General features: G+C 39.5%; 1 protein-coding gene across 15 annotated transcripts in view; it reads left to right on the forward strand.

Moving 5' to 3' along the window:
• Positions 1–22,379, forward strand: part of camk2g1 (calcium/calmodulin-dependent protein kinase (CaM kinase) II gamma 1) — a 142,082-nt gene that overhangs the window by 105,492 nt on the left and 14,211 nt on the right. For 5 of the 15 annotated variants that reach the window (XM_063002976.1, XM_063002977.1, XM_063002982.1 and 2 more), the window contains exons 8-17: positions 1,368–1,451; positions 1,614–1,708; positions 7,593–7,715; positions 8,274–8,357; positions 9,764–9,806; positions 10,262–10,324; positions 16,041–16,081; positions 17,476–17,562; positions 20,867–20,911; positions 21,963–22,017. In XM_063002976.1, the coding sequence (XP_062859046.1) occupies positions 1,368–1,451; positions 1,614–1,708; positions 7,593–7,715; positions 8,274–8,357; positions 9,764–9,806; positions 10,262–10,324; positions 16,041–16,081; positions 17,476–17,562; positions 20,867–20,911; positions 21,963–22,017 (720 nt within the window). The remainder of the gene's footprint in view (positions 1–1,367; positions 1,452–1,613; positions 1,709–7,592; positions 7,716–8,273; positions 8,358–9,763; positions 9,807–10,261; positions 10,325–16,040; positions 16,082–17,475; positions 17,563–20,866; positions 20,912–21,962; positions 22,018–22,379) is intronic. The other 10 variants (XM_063002978.1, XM_063002981.1, XM_063002987.1 and 7 more) reach the window with 7 other exon arrangements.

Genomic DNA, 22,379 nt, shown 5'->3' on the forward strand with positions numbered 1-22,379 from the left:
GTTGCTCATGTGGGGGGTGGGACAAAGAACCGGATGTGGGTCTCTCTCTGTCAGAATGCGATTGCGTTCTCTGCCGGCTGATTGGAGGCGCTTACACAGAGATGGGAGAGGATGGAGGCGCTTACACAGAGATGGGAGAGGGTGCCCTTAGGGTGCGTCTCTCCGCATGCAACGCTAGGTGGCGCCAAACTCGTCAATGTGTGGGTGGCAAAGATGCATCTGGCTGCTGCTCGTGTTTCGGAGGGGATACGGGTTAGCTTCAATCACCTCCGTCTGGGCAGTGTTCGTCATAGACAGAGAGGAAGCACGATGCTAATTGAACAATTGGATGTGCTAAAAGGGGAGAAAAAGGGGTAAAAAAAAAAATAAAATAAAAAATAAATAAAAATAAATGCTCCAAAAACATTTTAATGTATAGGGAGAAAATATACTTAGGGTTCAATATTAATCACTGTTTCAGGCATTTGCAGGGATAAAACAAGTCATTTACCTAATCATTTACACTGATGAGGCATAACATTATGACCATGTTTCTACATGTTTCTTGTTTCTACACTCACTGTCCATTGTATCAGCTCCACTTACCATATAGTCAAGTCAAGTCAAGTCAACTTTATTTATATAGCGCTTTTTACAATATACATTGTCTCAAAGCAACTTTACAAAATCCAGGACCAACAGATACAAAAACCCCTGAGAGAAGCACTTAGTAGTTCTACAATTACTTACTGTAGTCCATCTATTTCTCTACATACCTTTTTAACCTGCTTTCACCCTGTTCTTCAATGGTCAGGACTTCCACAGGACCACTGCAGAGCAGGTATTATTTAGGTGGTGGATGATTCTCAGAACTGCAGTGACACTGACATGATGGTGGTGTGTTAGTGTATGTTGTGCTGGTATGAGTGGATAAGACACAGCAGTGCTGATGGAGTCTCTGACTTCACATCTACAAGGTGGACCAACTAGGTAGGAGTGTCTAAGAGTGGACAGTAAGTGGACACGGTATTTAAAAACTCCAGCAGCGCTGCTGTGTCTGATCCACTCATACCAGCACAACACACACTAACACATCACCACCATGTCATTGTCACGGCAGTGCTGAGAATCATCCCCCACCTAAATAATACCTACTCTGCAGTGGTCCTGTGGGGGTCCTGACCATTGAAGAACAGGGTAAAAGCAGGCTAAAAAGGTATGTAGAGAAACAGATGGACTACAGTCAGTAATTGTAGAACTACAAAGTGCTTCTATATGGTAAGTGATAAAATGGACAGTGTGTGTAGAAACAAAGAGGTGGTTTTAATGTTATGGCTGATCAGTGTATATCTGATTGATCTGACTGATCTTTTCCCATTAATATACAGGTTTTGCTGGCACTCCTGGTTACCTGTCTCCAGAAGTTCTGAGGAAGGATCCTTATGGTAAACCTGTGGATATTTGGGCCTGTGGTGAGTTGATCTACTTTTTTACTTGTGTTACGAATACAGTAAGTATAGTTACGTTTCCTTCTAAATAAACTAGGAAAGCTTTGCTTACTAACAAATGCCATGTGCTAAATTACAGCTTACAGCTCTGCTCTCTTACACCCCTTTATTTTTATTTTTTTTAAGGAGTGATCCTGTATATTCTACTCGTGGGCTATCCGCCATTCTGGGATGAAGATCAGCATAAGCTGTATCAGCAGATTAAAGCTGGAGCTTATGACGTGAGTACAGCTTGTTCCTAGTGAATTATGGAGTTCCTGGTGTTTCCTGAACTTTAGTAATACCAGACATTTTTCTAATCACATTAACATTTGGTTCCACAGTCTCAAAATAAACGTATTAAAATGTACCTTTTCTTGTTGCTGGGTTGGTACTCTTATTCACATGATATGTGGCAACACCACTTTTGCGTTGGCTGTGTCATTGCTTCCTGCTGTGCTATCTTGAGTGTCGCGCACCCTACAGATTTACCGCTTTGGTGCTCGGTTTTTACAGCTTGCCACTTTGCTCATAATTTAATGTAATTGAACTTTGACCCAGTTTGCTGCTGACTTTCAGTGCACTGCCAATGAGACAGATTATTGAAATTGCATAGACGGAAACAAAGCGGAGATTCTCAGAGTTTCACAAAGCCCAGAAATGTTTTATTTTACTTTAAATAATTCTGGCATGGCGAATAGTAAGCTGTGAAACAGGGAAGCTGGGTTTGCAATCCCACATTTACTAATCCTGGAGTCGCTTGTTTTGGCTTTGTAGATCTTTAATGACATTTATTCAGCCTTGTGATTGCAGAAGAAATGGGTTTCTTTTTTTTCTTTTGGCGTCTCCTAATGATGGTCACTGCCAGAGCTTTCTTGTTTTGAATTAAAACAGGTATTATTTAAAACTGCATGTGAGTAAACCGTCAACACTGTTAATATAGTGTATTGTTTTTAAACTTTCCACTCAAGGAGAGTACATTTGTTCATTGTTTTAAAGGTATATTATGCACTCTTACATATTACATCTTTAATTATTGTGTATACCTTCCTATTGAAAAACATACCAATGGTACAAAATACTTATCCTTTAGTGCACCAACCTATAGAAGGGTACATTTTTGTACTTCCATTCTGAGAGAGTTAGGTTGGTTTCCTTTATTATATTTATGTATGTATGATAATGTTTGGGTGATTTTGAAAAGCACAGTTCACTCATTCATTAGTGTCACAGAGCCAGACTTTATTAAGATGAGTTTGGAGAAACTTTTGGCTTAATTGTGAATGAGAACAGTAACCTGCTAGGCTGCAATCAAACTCAAACAGCATATATTAGAACAGTATTTGGTGCACTGGTAATAGTATAGTTATACACCATGCAACATATAGACTGTGACTTTGAATGCAGCTAGGAAGTCACTTGTGTGCTACCTATAACACCTGTCAACACACATGAAAAACCCGGTGTAAATACATGTCTTACATGTCGGAAATATTTCAGGCACGCATGGTTTAAACTATACGTACCATTTTCCTCTGGGTCTGTGTTTATTTTTGGACTGCTAAATTTTTGATTGGGTGCAAATTAGAGCTGTGCTGGTGCTATTGATCCTGTCATGCCATCCCTGACGCATTGCAGTGAGGTGACTTGCCGAGCAGAGCTGGGTGCCACTTTGCAGTGGGCAGTGCATGTGCGTGTGTGTTCCAAAACTGAATAGTGTGTAGCTTGCAAATTTTTTATGTTACTTTTAATGTAGGTTTTTGTTGACTAGCCAATGAAACAGAATATATGAAAAAGTAATAGTTGTATGTAGACACCAAATGTACCAATACACATTAGAATTTTTACTTTTCACCCTGCTCAGCTGATCTTTGGCTTTTGAAGAATACACTCCTGATCAAAATCTTAAGACCAGTTAAAAAAATTGCAAGAATTTGCATTTTGCACTATTGGATCTTAAGAAGGTTCCAAGTAGAGCTTCACAATGCTAAAAGAAGAAATGGGTGCAAGAGACAAAAACTTTTAAGCAGCCAATTTATTGAAAACTGCATTTACACTCAAACATGCTTTTTTCAGCTGATCAAAAGTTTAAGACCACAGCCTTTAAAAGCCAAAATGTGCGCAGAAATTTGGATTCCATGACATTTTCTGTCAAGTATTTACACTGTCAAGACCTCCTGATGGCAAAAGTAAAAAAGCTCACTGACTTTGAACGTGGTAGGATTGTTGAGCTTCATAAGCAAGGCCTCTCACAACGTGCCATCGCTGCTGAGATTGGATGCAGTAAGACAGTCATTTTGCATTTATTAAAAGACCCTTTGGGTTATGGAACAAAAAAGTCAAGTGGTAGACCCAAAAACATTTCACCAGCGCTGAGCCGCAGGATCCGATTGGCTGTCCGTCAAGACACGGGACAATCCTCGACCCAAATTAAGGCCATTACTGGTGCTGACTGCAGCTCAATAACCATCAGACGGCATCTGCGAGGGAAGGGCCAGAGCCGTAGATAGAGAGAGTTGCGACACTCCTTGATCTCGCCGCTACGCGGTCACGTGGTTCATGTAACCCTCAATAGTTCCAAACAAACCCGGCGCTGTCATGTTCTCAAATGGGACAGGCAGCAGTAAATGAAATATTAAACGGCAAATAATAAACATTTGTACAATTTCTGGGTATTTTCAACTGCGTTTACATTTACTGCATCTGCTTTAATGTCAATTTGGTATATAAAGTGGAAGATTGATGTTTATAATGACTTGTTAATAGGTCGTTCTTGTTAACACACAGTACATTATATTAGCATACATTACATAATGCGATATCCTTAAGTAGTAGAGACAATATACAGTATAGACATTAAAGTTTTTTATGTTTTGTTTTTTGCATAAACTAATCTCCCTTCACTTTCCTGAGGATTCATAATAATAATCATTTTTGCTAAACACTAAGTCATGTGCTGGATTCATAAGGTTTACCTGCACTGAATGAACAGATTGATAAACACATTACCGTACCAAAAACATTATAGTGCAGGTACATGAAAAAGCATTCATTCATCTCTTATTTCATGAGTGATTAATAATTGATTCCTACATGTAATACATTAATGAATTCATTATGAATGTGCACTAGTTCATTTTGTCTAATGTAAGTGGTGGACAAGGTAGACAAACCATGTAGTTGAGTTAAAGTAGAGATATCCAAGGTAACATATTACTCCAGTAAAAGTAGTAGTAAAAGTAAAAATACTCTTTACCTCCACTAAAGTACTAAACTAAATTTACCTTCAAATGTACTTAAGTATGAAAGTAAAAGTATAATGATTTATTGTGGTTCTAATGTTTTATGATCATTTCTGTAACAAGACTCTTGATTAATCAACTCATTTTAGGTGAAAAGACTCGTGTGTCATTAATTAAGCTTAACTGACTAAGCTAAATTGGGTTATACCTATTAATTAAGATAAACATGTAACATTTAGTGCTGAGCAAATGCTAAACAATAACAGTATTAAGTATATTAATGACATTAAATTCATAATTTTTTTAAAACAAAGCAACATACAGCTAAAAATGTTTGATAAGTAGTGGAAATGAATGGGGCTCTATGGGTTGTTTGGAACTATACAGAGCTCCACAACCCGGAAGCTGGGCAGAAAAAATGTCCCGCCCCCTTTCCAACGGTTCCCTATGGGAGTGTCGCCACTCTGTTCTCTCTACCGCTCTGGGAAGGGCTTCAGAAACAAAAAACGTCTTCAAAGGCCACGTCTTCTTCAACGCCACAAAATTGCCCGTTTAGACTTTGCAAGGGAGCCCCAAACATGGGACATTGAAAGGTGGAAGAAAGTTTTATTCTCTGATGAGAAAAAATTTTACCTTGACGGTCCTGATGGCTTCCAACGTTACTGGCATGACAAGGAGATCCCACCTGAGATGTTTTCTACGCGGCACAGTGGGGGGACGCCATCATGATTTGGGGTGCTTTTTCCTTCAATGGAACAATGCAGCTTCAGGTTGTGCAGGGGCATCAAACAGCAGATGGCTTTGTGGAGATGTTGCAGCGGGCATCCCTCATGACTGAGGGCCCACTTTTTTGGACCATCCTGCGTGTTCCCCTGATCTAAATCTGAATGAGAACATTTGGGGATGGATGGCAAGGGAAGTTTACAAAAATGGACATCAGTTCCAGACAGTGGATGCCCTTTGTGAAGCCATCTTCAACACTTGGAGCAACGTTCCCACTAGCCTCCTGAAAACACTTGCATCAAGCATGCCTAAACGATTGTTTGAAGTGATCAACAAGAATGGTGGAGCTACTCATTACTGAGTCCTTTTTTTGACACTTTGATTTCTGTTTTGAGGGGGTTTTCGGGGTTTTTTGAGCTATGGTCTTAAACTTTTGATCAGCTGATGAACAGCCTATTTCAGTTAAATTGTTGTTTTCAATAAATTGCCTGCTCAAAAGTTTTTGTCTCTTGCGCCCATTTCTTCTTTTAGCATTGTGAAGCTCTACTTAGAACCTTCTTAAGATCCAGTAGTGCAAAATGCAAATTCTTGCAATTTTTTAACTGGTCTTAAGATTTTGATCAGGAGTGTATAAGTGATAAATCATATCTGTGTAAATATTGTTTTTTTTTGTAGCCATATTTTAGTCTGTTTGAACTATGGATAGCAATGATAACTGACAAAGAAGTCATTGTTCCTTTATTGCTGTTTGTTAAAAAAGCTCATTTAATTAATTTCCAACAGCTGAAGGTTAATTTACACTGAGAGCAGCTACACTTTCTCTCTATCTCAATTCATTTCATTTTATTTCAATTTGACCTTATTGCCATGACCATATTCAGTTACAATATTGCCAAAGCATTATCAAACAAGGATCATACATGAAATGTTTAATATACACTGATCAGCCATAACATTAAAACCACCTCCTTCTTTCTACACTCACTGTCCATTTTATCAGCTCCACTTGCCATATAGAAGCACTTTGTAGTTCTACAATTACTGACTGTAGTCCATCTGTTACCCTGCATACTTTTTTAGCCTGCTTTCATGCTGTTCTTCAATGGTCAGGACCCCCACAGGACCACCACAGAGCAGGTATTATTTAGGTGGTGGATCATTCTCAGCACTGCAGTGACAATGACATGGTGGTGGTGTGTCAGTGTGTGTTGTGCTGGTATGAGTGGATAAGACACAGCACTGCTGGACTGAGAATAGTCCACCAACCAAAATTATATCTAGCCAACAGTGCCCGGTGGGCAGCGTCCTGTGACCACTGATGAAGGTCTAGAAGATGACCAACTCAAACAGCAGCAATAGATGAGCGATCGTCTCTGACTTTACATCTACAAGGTGAACCAACAAGGTAGGAGTGTCTAATAGAGTGGACAGTGAGTGGACACGGTATTTAAAAACTCCAGCAGCGCTGCTGTGTCTGATCCACTCATACCAGCACAACACACACTAACACACCACCACCATGTCATTGTCACTGCAGTGCTGAGAATGATCCACCACCTAAATAATACCTGCTCTGTGGTGGTCCTGTGGGGGTCCTGACCATTGAAGAACAGGGTGAAAGCAGGCTAAAAAAGTATGCAGAGTAACAGATGCGCACAGTGCTTCTATATGGTAAGTGGAGCTGATAAAATGGACAGTGAGTGTAGAAACAAGGAGGTGGTTTTAATGTTATGGCTGATAAGTGTATGTTTTGGATACTTTTATGCTGCTGCTTACCTCAGGTTGTTCCCTTGAAAACCAGCCACATTTACATAGTGATGTTTGTTCGTTTATGAGAACATTCAACATCAGTATTACCGACTGATTGCTGCCAATGTTCTCTTATTTAATAGCTTGTGTTTCGAGGAAGCACTAATATGCCCTAGTAACACGATTAGAACACCGGCCGTGGCAGTAGCATGTCCAATAGTTAGGATAGAAATAAATGACAGCGACGCAGCATGTCCCCATATCTACCTGCAATACTCTTAATTAGATTAGCCTCTGGGTCAGGTGATTTTTCAGCCTGTATATTTCTGTTTAAAAAGCACTTGCACTATTAACCCTAGGAATATTAAGTATTTATTTATTGCTATGCCTGTTTTTACCCAAAACACTTTAGTTTCCTTCTCCCGAGTGGGACACTGTCACCCCTGAGGCCAAGAACCTCATCAACCAGATGCTGACTATTAACCCAGCTAAGAGGATCACCGCTGAGCAGGCCCTCAAGCACCCATGGGTTTGTGTGAGTAACTGTTGACAAGGTATTTAATTAGAAAAAAGCCACAGGTTGTAGAAATCTATTAAAGCAATTACAATCCTTTATTTTATATCCTTTATATAAGTTTTGGAGTTTTATGCATCTGAAACCTGACTCAAAAAATATGTTGTCATAGTCTAAGCAGTACTGTCAAGTTGTTTGACATTTACCCAGACATAAAGCCCAAAATGTTAAGTGGTCGCACAGTGGTAAATTACGCTAACCCACTACTCCTCGGATCCAGGGTTTGAAGACTAAACCCCCTAAACCATTAATAAGAGACAAACTGCACATGTGATGCCAAAGGTTTTGTGTCCAGCATGGAAAGAATCCAATTTCATTCCCCTGATGCTCTTTTCACTGAGAAATCTTTCACCTTTTAGCTTGTTCTGCCATATTGATTCATGGTAGTTAAGCTCTCCTTCTTCATGATACAGACACTGTGGCATCACTGGTCTCATTTTCTTATAGTGGTTGGTTTGGGGCTGATAGGGGGTGCATTTTGATTTACTGTCAATTTTTCCTACCATTTTATATTTTCAGCAACGATCTACAGTGGCATCCATGATGCATCGACAGGAGACCGTGGAGTGTCTGCGCAAGTTCAATGCTCGGCGAAAACTAAAGGTACAGTTGGTTTTTGATCATTGTTTTTTTTTTTAATTATTGGCTGATTCATGCAATAATTTCACCAGCCTGCTTGCAACCGTGTTCTAGCCTAATCTGGACTTTACGTGCATGTTATAGGGTCTGTCTGAAAACCTAGTGAGCTCTCTACATAGGCGCATTTTACATCATCTTATGCGCTCGTGAGAAGAATGCTGTCTGAATTCTTAGGTACCTTAAAATGCTACCTATTAAGATGCCTTATTTTAAAACTATAATTTGACTGAATAACAAGCCGGCAGCTGATGCTTTCTAAAGGCAATCCTAACATTCAGTGTGGCACAACTCTTCTCACAGACAAGTACAAATATTGTGGATGAATGTGGAGCAACAACCGGAGTTTTTTTAAAATGTAAATAAATTCTCATTGATTATTAATTTGTGTAAAGGTGCACAAGTGTCATTTGCCAATTCGGGCTTGTCAGTCACAATTTAAACATTTTTAGTACACAGAGAGAGATTTTAGCTGGCATGCTAGCGGATTGTGCCACCTCAGCCCATTGATTTGAATGGCATGAGGCTAACTGTGTTAGCTTAGTAAGCAAAACTGCAGTGACGTGATCGCCGTAATCACTGTCTAAGTAGTGCATCTAAAAAAATCTACCTTATAAGTCGATGTCTTATTAGAATCCTCTCTACTCAGGCAGCTGCCTAGGTAGGCAGTAGGCAACAAGGCAGCTCACTAGGCTTTCAGGCAGACCCTATGTCACTGTAAACCAAATATATAAAAGAGTTATTGAATAGAAGATCCACATAACATTAACATTGCAAATTACTGGCTCATTTAATGGCTTAATGGCTTGGTGGGTAGCACTGTCACCTCACAGCAAAAAGGTCCTGGGTTTGATTCGCAGGCGGAGCGGTCCTGGTCCATTCTGTGTGGAGTTTGCATGTTCTCCCTGTGTCTGTGTGGGTTTTCTCCGGGAGCTCTGGTTTCCTCCCACAGTCCAAAGACTTGCAAGTGAGGTGAATTGGAGATACAAAATTGTCCATGACTGTGTTTGACGTTAATCTTGTGAACTGATGAATCTTGTGTAATGAGTAACTAGCGTAGTCATGAATGTAACCAAAGTGTAAAACATGATGGTAAAATCCTAATAAATAAATATTGATTAATTAATACATTCCTTCCGTTTCATTAATAGAAATGTAGTTATATTTGCTTTGTTTTGTTTATATAGTTGTTAATCAGATTATTAACATACAAATAGAATTCAACTAAAGCTCATATCTGATTTACTAATGCCTGCACGTTTTAGCAGTTCGACAACGAAGGTAGAGTGCTGTACATATCTCTCTCTCTCTCTCTCTCTCTCTCTCTCTCTCTCTCTCTCTCTCTCTCTCTCTCTCTCTCTCTCTCCATTCAGGGAGCTATCCTGACCACTATGCTGGTTTCCAGGAACTTCTCAGGTGGGTCTCTGTTGTTGTTTTCTCATAAACAGGTAAGGTTAACAATGCCATCGTGTCTTATTCCTGTCCTGTAGATGTGCTAAAAACCAATTCTACAGTGTAGTTTCAGGTATAAAGTCGGACACTAGATGTTCTGAGAATCTTAAGTACACAGGTTTCAAATGCTTGTATATTAAAATATACGTTTTATTGTTATCAGTGATTTTTATGCCTGAAACACAGATGGATTTTTCAGTATTAAGAAGTGATTTATGTTGGGATTACTAGTTTTATGTTGATTATTATTTTTAATCTTTGTTAACACATTGATGCTTTTTGTCAGTCCTAATATATTGCATTATATAAACAAGAATGAGGTTGTTTTTTAACCTTCTGAAGACTACCGTAGGTTACTTTCTCTCAGAGGTGTACATTTTCTGTAGCTCTTTGCAACTGAACGCCTCTCTGTCCAATAGTGGGCCGGCAGCATACCAGCCCTGCTGCTCCCACCACCAGCACTGCCGCACTTGCACAGGAAGGTATGTGAGAGTGCACCTCCTCACCTCACCACCGGGGGGGTCAAAGAGGGCCCCGTCTTCTATGACACCACAGTTTTGACCCTGCCTTTGCTCCACCTACTCAGCATGCAGCCAGTGGAAGCCTGCCATGCCTGCTCTCACATAAAAGAGCACAAGCATTCCCTTTCATTAAGGATCAATGCCAGCTAGAGTTCTCCAGTTTATATGAGTGTGTGGCCTGTTTTCATCATACACATGGATGCCATGTCAATTTCACCCAAATTAACATGCATAACGATCATGTGACCCATGCACTTCTCTTACACGCCATCGTCGTCTGCCTATTTTATCTTAGGTTTTTATTTAGGGTATTGTTAGGTGGGGATTAAAAGCAGAACCTGTAATTGTAAAAGTAGGTGGTGCTTGTGGTCCTTGTAGTGTAAATTTTGCAAACATGTAGGTTTGAATAGACATACCCATGATCCCTTTTTCCCAAACCGAAATTTAACACTGATATTTCAGACAGGAGTCACTGAACTTAAGTCAGTCCCCTAGCAGCCAGCCTTCCTAATATTGTCTGTTTGGGGTAAAGAACAGCAAATGTCTTTCTTTTGTGAGACTGTGCAGCTTTGTACCCGTCCTTAGAAAAACATCTTCCTACCAGATACTGGTGTCTATTCAGCAAACATTCTACTCCACAACAGTGCACTTCTTTGCTCTTAAATTAGTTTAATTACAGCATTTTGTTGCTATGACAACAACTTAAGCTGCTCGAGCTATTTAGCAGGAATAGTAAGGAAAACTTTCTGTGCATTATTCATGTGTGCACTCGTAGTTGTTACTTTGTGGTATGGTAGAAAGCTCAAAAGTTACCATAACTGAATTTAAGGCTATGTATAAATTAGATAAAGTGATGCCCTCTGGTCACCCTTTAGCATTGGTACCAAGCGTTACATATACGAAAGCTGTTGATATTAAACGTTTAAAGAGACATTGGGCGGCACGGCGGCTCAGTGGGTAGCACGGTTGCCTCACAGCAAAAAAGGTCCTGGGTTCGATTCTGGTCTGGGTCCTTTCTATGTGGAGTTTACATGTTCTCCCCGTTCTGTGTGGGTTTCCTCCGGGACCTCCGGTTTCCTCCCACAGGCCAAAGACATGCAAGTGAGGTGAATCAGAGATACAAAATTGTCCGTGACTGTGTTTAACATTAAAAACTTGAACTGATGAATCTTGTGGAACTAGTAATTACCTGTCCTGTCATGAATGGAACCAAAGTGTGTAAAAACATGGCGTAAAAATCCTATAAAAGTAAAATAATAAAATAAAAAATAGATGAAGTGAGTTATTAGCGCCCTCTGATCACTCTAGCATTGGTACAAAACCTTACATATACACCGATCAGCCATAACATTAAAACCACTTCCTTGTTTCTAAACTCACTGCCCATGTTATCAGCTCCATTTACCATATAAAAGCACTTTAAAGTTCTACAATTACTGACTGTAGTCCATTTATTTCTCTACATATCTTTGTAGCCTGCTTTCACCCTGTTCTTCAATGGTCAAGACCCCTACAGGACCCCCACAGAGTAGGCATTATTTAGGTGGTGGATCATTCTCAGCACTGCAGTGACACTGACATAGTGGTTGTGTTTTAGTGTGTGTTGTGCTAGCATGAGTGGATCAGGCACAGCAGCGCTGCTGGAGTTTTTAAATACAGTGTCCACTCACTGTCCACTCTATTAGACACTCCTACCTAGTTGGTCCACCTTGTAGATGTCGATCGCTCATCTATTGCTGCTGTTTGAGTTGGTCATCTTCTAGACCTTCATCAGTGGTCACAGGACGCTGCCCATGAAGCGCTGTTGGCTGGTTATTTTTGGTTGGTGGACTATTCTCAGTCCAGCAGTGACAGTGAGGTGTTTAAAAACTCCATCAGCGCTGCTGTGTCTGATCCACTCATACCAGCACAACACACACTAACACACCAGCACCATGTCAGTGTCACTGCAGTGCTGAGAATGATTCACCACCCAAATAATACCTACTCTGTAGTGGTCCTGCATGAAAGGGGACTAACAAAGCATGCAGACAAACAGATGGACTACAGTCAGTAATTGTAGAACTACAAAGTGCTTCTATATGGTAAGTGGCGCTGATAAAATGGGGACAGTGAGTGTAGAAACAAAGAGGTGGTTTATTCCGTATAAAAGCATGAGTGCTCATAGAACATAATAGTGGCTTAGAATCCATCAGGATTTAATACCAACTATAGTCTAGTAGACAACAAACTGAAAACCAGGTAACAGCTTTTAAATATGATAAGGCTGATAAGGCTTCTTTTTTTTTAATCTGTACTTGTAAACTGGCTGTTCCTAACAAGGTTTACAGTTTCCCCTAAATTATTATTTACTTCCTCATTGGCATCACGTCTGGTAAAGAATGTTTGTGCCAGAAAAGAAGTAGCTGTCTTATTTCTTTATTTAGCCCAGTTCAGTTCTTGCACTCTGCCCACTGTAAAAAGGTACAACGATTTAAAGAGACTGCAGTCTCTCATCCTCAGTCGAAGCAGACCTGTCCGATCTAGCTTAGTTACCATTCGCCCCTTTCTTAACCATGCAACCTTCGACCCCCTTGCTGAGAGAGCGAGTGTATGCTATATGGATGGGCAGGAGCGGGGTTGGCTTGCTGCCAACCGTCAGACCTGGCGTAAAGTGGCACTTGATGGCAGCACGTGCCAGGTGGTCGGCATAAAAAGGCCCACTGAAGGCCAGACAGACGAAAGGGTTCATGTCACTGAGGTGGGAAATGTAGATTGTTGTATAATAGGAGGGTAATTTGTTCAACACAGTTGTTACTTTAATTATACAATGTTACTTTAATTATATTTATATTTATACTGAGGATTAACATGATTTTTGTTTTTTTAAGATCTTTCTTAATGCTTTAGTTCATAATAAAGGCTAGTACAAGTAAGGTAGGGATGCACTGATCCCACATTTCAGAACATTTTGGAATACAGTAGTTGGTTTCTTTTAAAACACATGCTTTGTGAATTTGGGCAGCTGCCACTGTTGGAAGGTCCCCTGAGCAAAGCCCTTAACGCTCAGTTGCTTGGATTGTATTCAGTCACAACTGTAAGTTCTTTAGGTGCTCATACAGACCAATCCACATTTTCAATTTCCAGTTACTGCTTTCAAGTGTTTTATTTTCTATGCTGTATAGAAGTCCAAGAAATCCAAGAACCAACTTAATTATATTTATTATTAAGTTCTTTCTAATAAAACACATACTGAAACCAATGCTAAGCAGGAAAGGCCAATAAAAATAAAGTCAGGATTTGTCCGCTGGGCACGTACCAATAACACACTGATAACCCGACACATACTACATGTCTGGGTACTTGGGCTAGCATTTTGTAACCTTTGATTGGGTGGCATAGTGTCTCAGTAGGCAGCACTGTTGCCTCACAGCAAGAAGGTCCTGGGTTCAGTTCCCAGGTGGAGCGATCCGGGGCCTTTCTGTGTGGAGTTTGCATGTTCTCCCCGTGCCTGCTTGGGTTTCCTCCCACAGTCCAAATACGTGCAAGTGAGGTGAATTGGAGATACAAAATTGTTCATGACTGTGTTTGACATTAAACTTGAACTGATGAATCTTGTGTAACCAGTAACAACCTGTCCTGTCATGACGTTAAAACCCTAATAAAGAAAGAAATAAATTACCCCTTGTTCTGCATCAGTGGGTATAGCACATCAGTACTATGCTTACTAGTTTGTCTTTAGTAGACTTTGAATAAGCTTTTGGGTGCTTTCAGAAAGTACAGATACATTCCTGGGTTTATGTGGGATCTGTGCATCCCTAGTCTAGATACACATTCTATTCTATTCTAAGCTGAATAATTTCTTAGAAAATGAGTAACCTTAACTGTGATGGTGATTGACATGAATTACCTTGGAGCTATCAAGTCACAGCTCTTGTCTCCAAGTATCGTCCTTGAAGAGTAAGTAATTATAACAATCTAATTACAGACAGTAGGTTAATTGTTCAGATGTTTGACCAGCAAGGTTGCAGCATCAAGCTTTCTTTTCTGTTTCTTCTTCATCTGACGTTTCTCTTTATTATAATAATAATACTGCTGCCAAATTTTACTTGCTGTCTGTTAGATATTGAAGCATGTTTGCTGCTTTGTTCTAGCTGGATTATATAAGAGCATTATTTGGTATTTATTGCTGGTCCAGCACTTCTTGCTGTCCTTTGCCAGTGCTTTTAACCACCATCCTTTTTGTCTGTTTGGGCTCTCGTAATGCTTTGGTCTTATCTTGATAACGTGAAGATCAGAACCAGCCCCGGTTCTGGACTGCTTTGCTTGGGGGGGCAGTAAAACCTAATGAGGGGGCATGTTGATAGTCATGTTTTTGAAGCCAGAAATATATTCAAGGCTTGATTTGTGCATGAATGATGACAGCCAAGCTATTGATACTGGCTTAAAGTGATGTATGAGGTAAAGAAATAAAAATGCATGTTTTCGAACTTAAACTTAAAACCCAATGATTAAAAAATACATGTTGATTATGTAAATGGAGAAAAAAGATTATCTAATTGTATTTCATTTTAATACGCCCCCTTAATTAAATTGCCATTACTAATAGAACAACTCTATTTCTTGAAAGGCTTTAATACAAATTTAAGTCAAAGCTGACAAATGTACCTACACACAGACTGAGAATATTCAAACGTGGAAATAGGAATGAGTGAGAATATTTATATTATTGGGAAATTAAAATATAAAGAAAACAAAAGAATACTAATTCTGTAAAAAAAAAAGTGTTTACCAGTATACCTGCCTCTCGCTCACACTAACAGAACATATACTGCCGAACTGAACTGTTTGGGGCAGTCTGCCGATTTTTATATGACTCAAAGAGCCAATCAGGAATAAGCAAGGAAATATCTTCACACTGTAAAACAAAATGCATTTTTGTGATTGGTTCAGAGATAATTTTAAAAATAGCCGTTGCTTGCATTGTGCTTGGGGGGGCAAAGACACAATTTGGGGGGGCAATGCCCCCCTCAGCCCCCCCCTAGCGCCGGCCCTGATCAGAACCCATTTTGACAGGAGGATGGTAGTTATAAAAACAGTTTGGACTTTGGTCGAAGACATCATTCCTTACGTATGATGGTAAAGTTTGGATGCACTGATAGCTTTAAATGAATGGTGAAAGGAAGAAGGAATGCCTGTAGTAAAGAACAATTGAATGCCTATTAAGTGCCTCAGTCATTCGTATAAAATGATGCATTACGAGCCCTCTGGTTTCACTTTGTTTGCGCTGCATGGCTGACTGTATGGTAAATTGCGCCATCACTAGCACCTTTCACCTCATATTGAGTGCAGCATGAAACACCAGCAGGCTTGCAAAACGAATGATGCCTGCCACCCTTCCGCTTACTGCACCGCTCTCTGTGCACCTCTATTGATTGTTGTTTTTCACTCTCAATCTTGATTTCCCCCACCGTCCTTCCTTATCACTTGTTTATGGAAGGTAAGGAAATAAATGCAGCTATTAAGCAGAAGGTCATTGACCCTGGGGTTTGTTGTGGAGTGTTTTGAAAGGGTCACTACGACATGTCGTGTAACTGAATTAAATGTAAATATTTGGATACCAAGCTAGCATTGGTATGGATAGTGCAGAACAAGCAGTCTTAGATATGTATTAATGTAGCTTCTCCTTCATTTACAGCATGCAAAAGTTTACTCAACAAAAAATCTGAAGGAAGTAAGGTAAGTGGGATGAATTTTTTCTTCTGCTAAAGGAAGCTACTTCTTATATCTTTTAACCTCGACAAAAGTGAAAATATTGACTAAATCCATTAGAGAATAGAACTTCTGACCAGTAATATTAAAGAGAAGTTTAGTGTTCCTGTGTCGATCTTTTAATACATTAAACCATGATAAGCTTTTTTTTAACGATAAGCGCTTTAGACTCTCCCGAAGAAGCTGATTCTCACAATTTCTCAGCACCTCGAGGTATAACACAAGTTTAAAAGTGAAACAGTAAGGAAAATCCAGATAAACACAGATACATGTGAATGCTTTGAGAGTGGATTTGACTGTTATCTTACACATATATATTTGTCTCATATTCGCACTTTGATGACATTTTACAGCACCGCTCAAGCCAAGCGCTGAACAAAGCGGCAACTTGCCCCGAGGCTCACAGTGAGCGAAGTGCAAAACACTTCTCATGTGAATGCACCCTTACTAAACTTTTTAAAAGGAACCCATAACATGTTATCAGAGGGCCTGTTTCTTTTTAATGCAGAGTATTTGTCAGTTACACTGTACTCTTATCAGTGGACACTTATTGATCAAAGAATGATCTTGGCGTTTAATTATTGCATTGGCACTACGGTGTTTAAAAAACCAACATCATCTTTTACTCAGGATTCACTGGCACTGTACCGAAAACAGCTTAAGTTAATAAAAAACAACTGAAATCCCTGCTATATTAATGTAGCAGTTCAGGTCGAGACCTGATACAATTCATGTGTTATTACTTTAAGGGCATGTTTCTAAACAGATGCTGATCAAATTAGAACCTGAAGATGTTTTTTTAGAGGGAAATGATTTATCAGAGCAGCTGTTGCTTAACAAAAATATGAGGCACTCAAAGTCACCAATAGGAAAAAGATAACATTCTTCATTAAGTAAATTCCAGTTCCAGAATCACTTATTTTTATGTCCAAGTTATTGTGTGGAGAGAAATTACAGGTGCTACACGGACTCCACTATGTCAAATGTATATGGAAATTGTTGTGTGTTATATTGTTCGTAAATGTGTGAATGAAGGACAAAGTAAACTAATGTTCGAGGGCTACATATGTAAATGAAATTGCAAGCATTACCACTAACTGTAACTAAGCTTTTAATTAACTGGATTTTCAGTGTGATAGAAGCAATTGTTCTGCCCGTGCATCAGAACTTTTAATGTTTGTTCCCTGTGCTTTAACTTATATTATTTGTAATCTTTACAAATGCCATTTTGCCTCTAATATGACATTTGCCGTGATGTTTTGTAGTACACTTGCATGCACATGTTCTACAGTAGCTCTGAAAGTTCAGTGTAAGCCATCAGTCTGATTAGGAAAATGTTGTTTGTCTCTCTTTTGCTGCAGCCCCAGACAAACAACACTAAAAACAGTGTAGTGAGTGCAGTAGTGAGTGCCCTGAAGGAGAGCAACATGGCCTCCTCTACACCTATGGTACTTAAATCTGCATTCAACATCCCCTTAACCCCAACCGAGTGTGCTGTGTTGTGTTGTGCTGTGCTGTACTCAATAGTTTTTCTTCCTCAAGTCTGTTTTGGTCCCCTGATTTTTTTAAGCATGCTATTTGTTTGACGTAGTGTTTCTTTTTTACATTGTGTTGCTGTTGTTTTTTTGTAGTCCATAGTTTCAGCATGCATTCAGATTTTTGTATGCAAAAATTCACAAAACAAAGTGTGTCTGAATACATTTAAATCCACTGTACCTAAACTGTCGACTATCAAACACAAAAAGCTCTATTTAATCAGCAACAGGCGAAATGGTCAGAAAATGACTCTTTGAACCAGAAAGAGCAGCTTTTGAGCAGAAAACCTGCATCTTTACTAACAGCGTCAGAAATGATAGCATTGCACCCTGGAGGATCAGGCAGAGGAAAGTAAATTGACACTTAAAATGGACTTAGCTTGTTCATGCGGTCTAGAGAGCAGAGCAAAGAGCACCCCTAGACATCTAGCACAAACCATTAAAGTGCGCAGTTAACCTTTTACCCCACTAGAGAGCTGCGGCCACTCTGAACAACATCACAGGGCTGGAAGAGGTGCTGTCACCATACTTTGCACCATAGAGAAATAAAGTTTGTAAAACCTGGAGCATTTGTTTTATAAGTAAAGAAGATGAGGCAGGTTAGTGGGCAGGTGGTGTTGGACACTGACTTAATGGGTCTGACTGAAAACCTAGTGAGCTGCCTTGTCGCCTACTGCCTACCTAGTAGTAGAGAGGAGTCTAATAAGTCATCGACTTATAAGGCAGATTATTTGTCCACTACTTGGACAGCGATTACGGCAGTTTGGCGTAGTATGCTAACACAGTTAGACTTAGGCCATTCAAACCAATGGGCTGAGGCATCACAATCCGCTAGCATGCCAGCTAACATCTCCCTCCCTGTACCGAAAATGGATAATTGTCACTGCTAAGCCTGAATTTGCATAAAAATCTATTTTTGTGAGAGAAGTTGTGCCACATGGAATGTTAGGATTGCCCTCAGTGCTAAGGAAGCATCGGATGCTCCCTTGTTATTCAGTCAGATTATAGCTTTGAAATTAGGCACCGTAGTAGGCAGCATTTTAAGATATCTAAAAAATCAGACAGCCTTCTTCTCGGGAGTGAGCTTAGGATGGTGTAAAACCCTGTCTATGTAAAGATATCACTAGGTTCTCAGACAGACCCCATGACTCTGCACTCACACTGGCAGTGATGTGACTGTAGCTGTAGCAAGTCTTTATATATTTTCAGTAAGTGCTGGGAACGAACAGTGAGAGAATGAGCAGTACTTTTATGCAAATTAGAAGTGAAGCAATGTGCCGACTACCAATTATAGGGTACACACTAGATTCATTCCACTGTAAAACATGACCCCCTTTTAGTTTGGACTGATATTGGTTTCTGTGGAGGAGAGACATTTTACTGCCTGAAAAATGTGTTTGCTGTCTCCTTCCGTACTGCAGTAATGCACAGTGGTTCTGTTACATTTCTCTGTGCTCTTAAACCACATACTAAATAATGTGTCCAAATAATACACCACTAATGTGTCATTAGTATAGAATCATGCAATATGAGATGTACCCATGTGATTATCAGCATGAGTTTCCTGACTGATTTATTACAATGTACTATTGTTTGCTTGTAGATATAAACTGTACATATCTGATAAGGACTAGATTATTTAGTGTAGTTAAATAAACTCATGACACTTCCAGTTGCACAGAATGAAATATTAGGTGAATAGAACTTGTGAGTAAAACTGCTAGACCCTTGGATTTCAACTTCTTGTGTCATATCAGATTAGTAGTTTAGGTTCAGTCTGGACACTCCACTGTTATATATGTAGAGTTTGAAAATATCGCTGCTAAATAAGTAAGGTCAGCAGCAACGATATATCTGTTCAGGTTTCTAGGGCTTAAATCTTTAGAGCTTAAAGCCAGGGAATGCTCATAAGTGACTAATACAGCAATTTGGACAAAGTTAGATGACAAAAACTGCAGTGTTTCATACAGTACGTTTACACCTGCAGTGTTTTGCCTTGGCTTGTCTCTAACCCCATAAAAGTACCTAACTTGATTAAAACATGTGATATGTGGATGCTAAGAAGAGTAAACAATGTAACATTTGTCAGTGCTTCTCCACCGCTCTAATATTCAGTGGCTTGGTTTAAAAGGTAATGATGCTACTGCCCAGCAGTGCTTTTCAGCTTGCTCAACTTGCTCCAATTTGTAGAATACTGGCTACAATCAACTCAACTTGAAAGTAGCTTTATTGGCATGACAAATAAGGACATTTGTATTGCCAAAGCTTTACAGTTTTAGGAAAAAGAAAAAAAAATACATACAAAATAGTTACAGATAGGTTAAAAATAAGATAATAATAAATAATAAAAAAAACAGTGCAAATAATAACCAAGTCATTTGCCATGCAATTTGGTATGAGACTTAATTTGGCATGGTACCTCAAGCAAATCAATATTATCCAAAAACTATAGAACCAAAGGTTTCAGAAGCTTTAATAGAAAGAAGATGCACAAAATCAACGCCGTCTGAAAATGCCAAAGACTGAAAGAGAATCCTTTGAACAGGACAATACCCCAAAAGTTCTCAAATACTTACCTAAACATGACTGAAAACACACATTTACTGATGTACACAAGTGCCTTGACTAACCTTGAAATCTGATGAACTAACTGCCATGAACATATCTGCCAGTATCAATGTGTAAACATAGCGTTAAGTATAAATTACTTAGTGTTTTATTATAAGTATAAAACACTAAGTGTATCTGTCAGAGCAGTCTTCAGAGGATTGCCAACTTATGAGTGGGGTGGAAGCTACATGCACTCCTGCAGGTATAATCTACACAAATTCAAACTGAATTTGCCATTTACTATCCCATAGATGTCCCATGATATGTTTGGTGTCTAAAGTTGACGCTTGCTGTACGTTTACACAGTGGTTAAATTGTGGATATATGCTTCCTGTACTTGTTAGCCACATTGACTTCGGTAGAAATTAAAAAATGCAAACATTACCACAAACAGAGCTAAAGATTTATTGGCTAATAACTACAGCTGGAATGTTCATTTCTTTTTAAAGCTTTAATTTTGATGGTTTTATGGATTTGGAGGATTAAGAACATGCTAAACGTATGTTGCATTTTGTAGATGGTTACTTGTGTGAGCATGTTTTGACATGTGTTGCAGAGTGTGCTGTGATTGAATCTTATTTGTTTTCTCTTGTGTTTGATCCTGCAGGAGCCACAGACTACAGTAGTGCACAACCCAGCAGATGGTACCAAGGTAGGAAGAGATGCACATGTATTGCGGAGCAAGGAATACACAGTTTCACTTTTTATTTAGAACTGAATTTATGTGTTAAATAGAATTAAGCAAGTGTTTAAGCATTTTTTTTAAACCAGGTACACTCCTGGGTAACAAGAGTGGTCTACCTTGTTAGCTTGGTTGAACTTGTCAGTAGCCAACATGACAAGAGTGTGTCATTTCCTCTTTTACAACATCAAGAAGATTTGGCCCTTTCTCTCTATGGAAGCCACTCAGATTCTTGTCCAGTCACTTGTAATCTCACGGCTGGACTACTGCAACTCCCTCATGGCAGGTGCTCCCATGTCCACTATTAAACCCCTGAAACTCATTCAAAAGGCAGCTGCTTGTCTGGTTTTCAACCAGCCTAAACACTGCCACATCACTGCTACTAGCACCCAAGTGCTGGAACGAACTTCCCTTGTCTGTGTGAACATCCTAGTCTCTGTCTTTAATAGACCATTAAAGACCCACTACTTTACTAAGCACTAAAGCTGAGAACTATTATGCACCTCCTTATCCTCTATAGCATCTTATTAAAAACACTTTGTTATAACCGAGTTTCAGCAGATTTGTGTCATTGGACTGTTGTTTATCTAATCTAGAGTAGGGAAATGTGCACTTCTGTAAGTCACTCTGCATAAATGTACCCTTAAACAGTGGTGTAGGGTTTGCTGGGGATTTTCAACTGTACCTGGTCAGAAAACTACCTGCTCCTGGAGCCAGGCTTATCTACTGTGTTTAAAAGATGTCACACTGCAAATGGAATTGTTCAACTTTTTCCAGTGCTGTCCTTCCTCAACCAAGCCCAGAACCAATTCTGGCTGCAAACTTAAGTTTGGGCCAGGTGTAAAAATGCTCTGTGTGAAAGTGCAAACAAGACCTTGTTTGCACTTTTCTTGTTCCCTCATTCCCCAGATTCCAGTCTTCTTACTTTGTCTTGTGTGAATGTGAGCTAACCTGACAATCTTTTTCTGTCAGTCTTTTTTTCCCTCATCTTGTTTACTTTTTGTCATGTTCATCTCTCTAGGGTTCCACAGAGAGCTGTAACACAAATGAGGAGGAGGATATGAAAGGTAGGAAAGGTACACAGCCCTGCTTCTTTTCTTTTCTGCATGCCTTTATCATTCTTGCCTCATGATGGTCAGTACTGCTGGGGTAATCTTTTCTCTTTGTCATGTTCTGCCGCCAGTTCAAACAGCTGGTGCATCAGTCAGGCTTTAGGTATGATGCAGGTTAACCAGAAAGCCAGTCATGCAGCAGTTTACGTTGGATTTAAGTCACCAAGAACATTATGCCATTATGGGAATCTGCATGACCTAAAAACCTTGATTACTTTTAAGAAGGCTCTGTTGCTGGCTCACTCACATCTTTCAGTTCAGGGAGGTAGTTTGTAAATGTTGTTAGACAGCTCTCATCATTGAGTGTTCACATGTGTCTTGGCATG

The sequence above is a fragment of the Trichomycterus rosablanca genome, chromosome 10, assembly GCF_030014385.1.
Source record: "Trichomycterus rosablanca isolate fTriRos1 chromosome 10, fTriRos1.hap1, whole genome shotgun sequence".
Taxonomy (NCBI): Eukaryota; Metazoa; Chordata; class Actinopteri; order Siluriformes; family Trichomycteridae; genus Trichomycterus; species Trichomycterus rosablanca.